This window comes from Mytilus californianus, unplaced genomic scaffold (assembly GCF_021869535.1).
Source record: "Mytilus californianus isolate M0D057914Y unplaced genomic scaffold, xbMytCali1.0.p SCAF_7, whole genome shotgun sequence".
NCBI classification, from domain to species: Eukaryota; Metazoa; Mollusca; class Bivalvia; order Mytilida; family Mytilidae; genus Mytilus; species Mytilus californianus.
The window spans coordinates 107,430,321-107,439,309 of record NW_026262723.1 but is presented as its reverse complement, the minus strand read 5'-3'; the positions used below and the strand labels follow the sequence as shown (position 1 = coordinate 107,439,309).

Genomic DNA, 8,989 nt, shown 5'->3' with positions numbered 1-8,989 from the left:
ACTATCATGTATTATTGATAAAACAGATTAATAGTGTAAAGCAGTGAGTACTAGTCTCCATAAACTATTATACTATTGACTTACCCAAAATTTTGGCAAAGAGTTTACTTTGTTTCTGGATGAATTTTAGCACAGAAATACTATCCTACATTTCCAATTTATCATATTCCAGTAATACTTGTAACTGATTATTATACAAATGAAAATCGATAAATTAATCCACAAATTGATTGAATTGATTGTGTCTTTTTTTTTGTCTTTGAGAATTAAAGATCTTTTATAACTAGACACAACAATCAGAACTTAGTTATGTTTTTCACTAAAATGTACCACTGAGGTTTATTTTCCGGAGGTTGCAGAATGGCGTCGAAATGCTTTGCGATAACGTTAAAGAAACTTGAAGGAATGCGATATTAACCGGAAGCAGTTGATATAAACCGGAAGTAGTTGATATATACCGGAAGCAGTTGATAACAAAAGTCATATCACACGGCTAAGACTATTCTTCAAATTTAATGAATAAATATATGTACAAATTAGTTTTATCAAAGGGTACAATTATACCATTATTTTCTATAAGTATATGATAAATATCATTATCGAAAGAAGAAAAGTAAAAAAAAAAACAACAACATTTGCCCCCTATCGGATAATCAAATAACAGATCTTAAAATATCTTATTGAAATAAGAAAACAAAATTTATGGACATAAGCAAAACATGCCATGAACTAATTGATACGGTTTTTGTCTTTGTTTTGTTTTTTTATTTTACTGTAGTTCTTTGTCTTCTAAAATTGATGAAAGATTAACAATAATGATGTTAAATGATCAAACATTTGCAAGAATATCTTTAGATATACAAATCAGAAGATGTATGATTGCCAACGAGAACACATTCCACCAGAGACCATATGACGTTGAAGTTAACAACTATTATATTAATAGGTCACCTTACGGCTTTCAACAATGAGCAAAACCCATATCGCATGGTAACTATAATAGGCCCCAACATTATAATGTAAAACAAATCAAACGAGAAAATCATCCGCCTGATTTATGTACAAAACAATAAACGAAAAACAAATATGATATACAGCAACAAACGACAACCACTGAATTACATACAGAATGTGGCGGGGTACATGTTTGATGGTTAAGGGTTGACATAAGATATTTTAGTGGGCATTTAAGCAGTGTTTGTGAAACAATGCCTTATACTTTATTCTTGAAACATTAAAATTTGTATCTGAGATATGAATTGGAATAGAGAATTGAAACCGGGAATTTGTCAAAGAGACAACAACTCCACCAAAGACCAGAAAACAGCCCAAGGCCACCAATGGGTCTTCAACTCAACGAGAAAATCCCGCACGCGGAGGTAACTGATTAGGGGCGGGATTCAGCTAGCCCCTAAATAATAATGTATACTAGTTTAGCTAAATGGACGCCACACTGAACTACGAAACATACAAATGAACCAAAATTAAAAAAAAAAAACAACACAAGACTAACAAAGGCTAGAGGTTCCTAACCTGGGACAGGCGCAAATATACGACGGAGTTAAACATGTTTTATGAGATCTCAATCATCCCCCCTCCCCGTTTCCCCTTTATAATCTAGCCAATGTGAATTAACAAACACACAGCAATACTCACAAAAAAATCAGTTTAAAAGATGTGGACCTACATTTTCAAGTGCAAACATAAGCAATTCACTAAGGTATGGTCCTTGAGGTTATATCAGCCCTTGAATTTTCAAATATTTTGAGCCTCAGTGAAGAGACAATAAGTGTAGAAATGCGCAACTTGTGCAGTAAAATAGGTAACGTTTTTGTTATTTTGATATCATTACTGGCGTGTTAGGTTAGGGGGGGGGGGATTGCATAACGCAATGGTGTGTCGAAGTCCTATTTAGTAACCTTGTGTGGTTTCACTATCTTCTAGTTGATAAGTATTATCAACATCACAACTGCTTATAACGTTCACTTTATCTTGATACACCCATATATCTGAGTAACATCGTTAAATAAAAGGGTAAGTTAATTTGAAATTTTTATAAAACTTTTAAAAAGAAAAGTTAGAAAAAATAATAAAAATATTCTAAAAGCACTCCACATTTTAAGCGTTTTCTTTACATACCTGCATAATAAGCGAAGTACTGCAGGATTTTTCATTTTGAGCTCCTTTTATATGGAAAATTTTGTGTATTCATTTTATGTTTTTGTTATCTATTGTAAACGTTACATTTTAGTTAAGTGCTTTCCCTGTACTGGTTTTTATTGTTTGTATGTAGAATTGTGTATCTACTTATTGAGATAAGAAGGAGAAGGTCCAGTATCTCAAATAAACTCACTTAACCCCGAATCATTTGTCTCTGCCTGTCCAAAGAAGTTGTGGTATGTCATAATAATATCTTTATGTTTTTCGTTATCTGGAAAATTTGATGTTAATGCCAGATCTGTGATTGTTCCTGTATAAAATGAAAAGATGTGGTATTAATGCCATCGAGACAATTATCCACCAGAGACAAAATGCCAGAGATCTTAGCAACTTAGGTCATCGTACGACATTCACGATGAACAAAACACATACCGTATAGTCTACTATAAAAGGCCCCGACATGACAACATGTAAAACAATTCAAACAAGAAAACTATTGGCCTGAATTATGTACAAAACAACAAACGAAACACAAATATGATAGAGCGACGAACGACTACCACTGAATTACAGACTCCTGTAAATACTGTATGTTTTTCTCTATGTCTTTTGGTCAATTTTGTCGTGGAGTTGTTGTCTCAGTGACGTATACTCCGTATCTCATTTAGCTCATACATGCTGGGTCATTACGCAATATACCAATTTCAGTGCACTTGACATGGGAATAACCTACATTCTGTATGTGCCTGTCCAAAGTCAAGAGCCTGTAATTCAGTGGTTGTCGTTTGTTGCAGTGCAATACCCCCATCACAGTAGGACCACGATCCCGCTTCGACCTCAGAAAGTATGAAAAATTTTGGAAGTCGTAGTAAGATCGTGGTGGTCGTAGTAATGACGTACCAAGTCTACATGGTCGTGGAGTTCCACGACCAACTTTGAACATGCAGTGTAGTCGTGGCCAAAACTAGCCATAGTAGAAGCGAAGGAAGGTCGTAGTAAGGACGTAGTAAGATCGGTATGGGCGTAGAAGCATCGTATTGGAAACGAGGTGCAATCGTGGAAAACAGTGGAAAATATTTCGCTGCGACCTTACTACGATTTCACTGCGACTATCCCGATTTCACTTCGTCTTTATTGCGCTTCTACTACGATATTGATACGATAATACTACGATGAGGAAGACAATAATACGCTGCTACTACGCGCTTGTCGTCCTCAGTACGACCTCACTACGATACTACTACGTTCTAGCCACGATAGTTGCACGATCTCATTCTGTTGATACCTCTACGTTTAGCACCACGACCTCTACGTGTTTTTGATACCTTTGGCGACATGTTTTCTCAAGGAAACTGGTGTGTACAATGGGAAAGTCAAGATATTTATAGGGACAAAGAGCGCAGTGACAACGTAGTGGAAATTAAACCTAGTGGAGTCGTGGTTCGATCGTAGTAGACCCGTACTGAGATCGTAATGCGATTTGGAAGGTCTTGAAAGAAGCGTACAGATATCGTGTAAGTCGTGGTAAGGTCTTATTAGACGTAGCAAGAGCGTGACAAGATCGTAACTAGAACGTGTTACTGTCGTAGCGGAATCATAGCAGGATCTTATCATGATCATAGCAAGGTCATGGTATGAACGTGAAAACTATGAAATATGGAATATTCAAGCCGACCATACCAAGATCTCACCTCGATCTTATCTTTTTATAGATCGTAGTGGGATCTTCGTGGTCTTGGTCTAGTGTGATGGCGGCTTAACATATTTGTTTTTCGTTCATTATTTTGTACATAAATTAGGCCGTTAGTTTTCCCCTTTGAATTGTTTTACATTTGTCATTTCGGGGCCTATTATAGCTGACTATGCGGTATGGGCTTTGCTCATTGTTGAAGAACGTACGGTGACATATAGTTGTTAATTTCTGTGCCATTTGGTCTCTTGTGGAGAATTGTCTCACTGGCAATCATACCACATCTTCTTATTTCTATATTCAACATGTTTGTTAGGCACTTCAATTCTTGGAAATCAAATTATACAAATGTTTTTGAACATTAAATAACAAAGGCATAAATAGAGCAACAGCAAATTGTCGAGTCAATTTTGTTTAAGTACGTTGTAACTTCAGTTATATTTATATCATATAATTTATAAATAGACAAAATCATATTTGATGAAAAAGTGCCACTTAAATAATGTCAGTACCAAAGCACTAGCCACTCGGTGGGTTGTACCTGCGACATTCCGCCAGCAGCGGTACCGACACAGTGGTAGCATTACTATGAGCATCAACTACGATGCAGGCCAAACATGGTTTTGGATAAAGGAAAAAGTTTCAAAATGGTTGAAACATAAGTCAACTTTGACTGTCGGAGTTGTATATCAAATTAAAGTAAAATGTTTATTCATTGTAGCTAATAGACTGATAATTTTCTACTGTAATTTTAATTTAAATCATACTTATACCAAAGAAGTTTATGGATGGTTACCGCGTGACTTGGCAGCGGAGTGTTACATTAAGAAATATGAAGGTTATTCCTGTCTCGTGTGCTCATTTTTGGAGATCTCTAAAAACAATATTCCTGGGACCGGTTTTTACTCAATTTTCTAATAAGAACACAATGCATTTACGAAAATATGTATCTTGGATGCTTGTAACAATCCTAAACGTTATTTTTATTTAACGATTTACCTCCCTTTATCGTGTCCTGTAGTAATTAAAAGAACTCATGTATTTGTTTTCAGATGATGCGTCTTTTGTTGATGTTATCGTTAACAGTAGTGACAGTCTTAGGTCAAAGTACGATCACTGTTAATACCAGACTAGGTGTGCTTACAGGTGTAGCATCGTCTGTCAATGATGGAAATACAAGTTATCAACTGAGAATATACAGAAATATACCCTATGCCAAACCTCCAGTTGGCCAGCTTAGATTTAAGGAACCCGTGCCTTACGGGAAGTGGTCCGGAAATCTAGATGCTACACAATTTGGACCATCATGCGTTCAGTTACCATCACCGTCAGTCAACCAATTTCTTCCAAATTTAAATCAATCCGAAGATTGTTTACAGTTAAATATTTATGCACCTGTTAACGCTTCGTCTTCAAGTAAAAAGTCGGTTATGGTCTGGATACATGGTGGAGGTTATTCAAGCGGACAAGCGATGCTTTATGATGCGTCTTATCTCTCTGCGCTTGGTGATGTAGTCGTAGTAACAGTAAATTACCGTTTACATATATTAGGATTTTTTAGCACATCTGACAGTGTCGCACCTGGTAATTATGGTCTTTGGGATCAAAAGCTTGCTATCCAATGGGTTCATGATAATATTGATCAATACGGAGGAGATTCGTGTTCTGTTACTATCTTTGGGGAATCGGCCGGAGGATTCAGTGTGGCTCTACAGGCCATAAATCCAAATAATACAGGACTATTTCAAAGAGTTATTGCACAAAGTGGTGTTAGCAATACGTTGTTGGCTACATCACCAATTCCTCGACTAACGGCTAAAGCACTTGCAAATGATTTGGACTGTTCTGATGCATTGACGAGTGATACTATGTCTTGTCTGCGGAATAAATCTGTCGATGAAATTAGAGGTTCATTACTTACACTTACAAAACAATTTTATTTGACACCTGATATACATATTTACATCGCATTTGCTCCTGTTGTTGATAACAAATTCCTGATTGACACACCACAAAATATAATAAGTGGAAAAGGCCCCGGATTTGAGTTTTACAAGTCATTAGATGTGATAATAGGAAACTGTGAATCAGAAGGTTCCTTACTAGTAAGTGAGATGCGGAGAAGAAATTATACGAATTTGAAAAATGGCATTCCATCAGAACTTTTGTGTAAAAATATAATACCTACACTTGCAGTTGACTACTTTCAGAATAACACTGAAATTATCAAACCTATATGTGATCAGTATAAAGTCAATGGACTACTAAAGCAAAGTATGAGTGCTATAAACTATTATGGAGACATTTTTATGTATAGTCCATCAGTTCAAAATCTTCAGGTCCACGCAGCTCAAAGCAATCACAACCATTTTCAATATATTAGCAGACGTTCTTCTATCTGGTCAGTGTCTAAAAAATATGCTCCATGGTTTGTAGGGTCAGGTCATGCGTCAGAGTTACCGTTCTTGTTTCCATTTAAATCGTTGTCTAATGCTACAGAAGATGACAAAAATTACAGTGTAACTATGATGAAGTATTGGTCTAATTTCGCAAAAACAGGGTACGTATATTGTCTACTTCCTTTGCAATAGTAACAATATTTTATTTACTTTATGATAAAATAAATGTCTACTTAAAACTTATCTGAATGAAGAAAAAAGAAAAGAAAAATCTATTTCCAATGTCCACTGAATTTATTTCACAACAGAGCCTTTTCTGAAAGCCCTTCAATCTTTACTTAAAATTCTCAGTATATTAAATTGTGTTCATACATGTATGTGTAATTCAAGGTAAATGCATGAACAGCACCTTGGTTTAATTCCGAACTCACAACAAAGATACTTAAATATGGTTCAAACTTTAAATTTGGCAAATTTTTAGTAATTATTAAAAAAAATTGTATAAGAACAGACATTCTTAACCAAAACCTAGACACTTTAATAATGACTGACTAAGTTTGCTGGGCCAAGTAGTTTTATAGAAGATGTTTAATAAAAGATAACGGACAGCGACAACGGATGACGGACGCAAAGTGATGAGAATAGCTCATTTGGTCCTGTATGCCAGGTGAGCTAATAAGGTGGTGTGGTGTGATTGCCAATGAGACAACTTTTAGGATCAGATCAAAATGGCATGAATTAAGGAACTTTTGATATTCACTGCAAACAACGACACAATCGTGACAATGTTATCTGCTTCGATAGCTCTTCGAAATACAAAACACATTTTTGAGAGACATAAATTTGATTTTCAGTTTTGATCGTTTGTAGAACTATTCTGTATGATATTATTTTGTATGTAGATCAGCAATATGCATACAATTTTGAATTGATACTGTAAATTCAGAAATTATTGCGTGCATTTAGAATTGCGTTTTTTTTTTAAATAGACAAAAATGCGAGATTAATTATAGAGATTACAGGAAAATCTGCATACAGATATATATATCAGATATCAGAATGCGAGTTCTTATTATTGTGATTCCCACCCAGGCGCATTATTCGCAATAATAAAAACCTCGCAATTATTACTGAATTTACAGTATTCCCATGATGTATAAGTTGTCTAATCTTGCATCAGATTTTGCAGATAGATAAGTGGACCTGCTGATAACTTTTTGACCTTATTTGCAAATAAATTAAAGAGGCTGAAAGTTTTTCAGGAACTTTTCATGAAAATTCATAATCTTCACGGTTTTTGACAATGATAATGTCCCTTGTGTTAAACTAATCTATGGTTCTAGGTTAGGGGAAGATGGAGCGCTCACAAGCACGTTTAAACCTATCACATTTTGTATCTGCCTTGCATCAAGTTCGGAGTCTGTAACTTATTTGTTTTTTCCTCGTTTGTTGTTTTATAATCTGTCAAACCGTTGGTTTTTCTCGTTTGAATTATTTAACATTTTGTCATATCTAGGTCTTTTATAGTTTATTATACGGTATGGGTTTAGCTCATCGTTGAAGGCCATATAGTCGTCGATTGTTGCTTGCATACACGTCATTTGTTTCTGGAAAATAGTTGTCTTATTGGCAATCATACCACATCTCCTTATTTTGAATAGATTTTATCTAAACCTCATATACATACATACATACATTTTTAAGATTCCGGACCAAGGAGGGTTGTTTAAAAATAGAAATCTATAAAAATTATAATTATGGTATACTTCATTAAAATAAATAAAACATCTGGGCCCGTATGCATGAAGCCACTTAAGTTAAGATTTGTTCCAAACGGACGGGTTTTTCTACATGTCCTACGATAAATTAGCATTACGATTGGATATCTTAACTTAAGTAGCTTTATGCATATGGGCCATGTTATCTGACCTTAAAGGTCTGTAAAGTACGCGACACATCTTCTTAAGTTTTTCCCAATTTCCACATTTTACGAAATTTTTTTCTGTTCTGACTAGCTATAACAAGTAAAAATTAAGGTCTCTTATATATTTTTCAAATTGGTTTGGTAATATTTTTTTTAATGAAAATAAAAAGAAGACAAAAAGAGATTTTAAGAAAAGTGACCAGAAATATATATATATAAAGCAAAGTGTAAAAATTTCATTTCTGTCTCAATCTTTAGTTAAATTTCTAAAACTAGTCCTCTTGTTTCTGTCTTTATATGTTTCAAATTTTAACTGTTGTAGTGGAAAATTATCCTTTTTTAAAGGAAAAATATATATGTCAAATTAATGTGTATTAAACACCAAAGCCTTAAGTTAGAAACTTTCTAATAAGGATTAAATTACACAATTTTTAATTTAATTTGTGCCAAAATGTAACCTTGCTTAAAATAAAAATTTATTCGCATGAAAAAAAAAGGATTCAGTTCTGAGGCTAGTTCATACATTTCAATCTATATATCTGTATGACAGTTTTAGTATCTGTTTGCTTAGGACACTTAACAATGAAATTAGCATGTATTGCTATTATAAAAAAAACTGACTATCATTTACGTTATGCGTCACGAAAAGCTCGAGACTTTAGGCGCCAACTATTATTTATTCTAGTTTCTCGTGTTGTGTTTTGGATAGGGGTAGACATTTTGCCTTGTAACAGGTCCCCTATGGACCCCCTCTAAAGGGATATTTTTAAGTGAGCTTGGTGCTGGTCCTACACGAGGCACGTTATTTAACGTCCA

At 34.6% G+C, this 8,989-nt stretch overlaps 1 protein-coding gene across 1 annotated transcript; it reads left to right on the top strand.

Moving 5' to 3' along the window:
• Positions 1-4,905: 4,905 nt before the first annotated feature.
• LOC127709622 (fatty acyl-CoA hydrolase precursor, medium chain-like) lies at positions 4,906-6,441 on the top strand. Its single transcript, XM_052215227.1, has one exon. The coding sequence runs from the start codon at positions 4,906-4,908 to the stop codon at positions 6,439-6,441; it is 1,536 nt and encodes a 511-aa protein (XP_052071187.1).
• The last annotated feature ends 2,548 nt before the right edge of the window (positions 6,442-8,989 follow it).

What these genes read in the sequence shown, in the direction of transcription:
- LOC127709622 (XM_052215227.1), top strand. Translation starts at nt 4,906, where the DNA reads ATGCGTCTTTTGTTGATGTTATCGTTAACAGTAGTGACAGTCTTAGGT.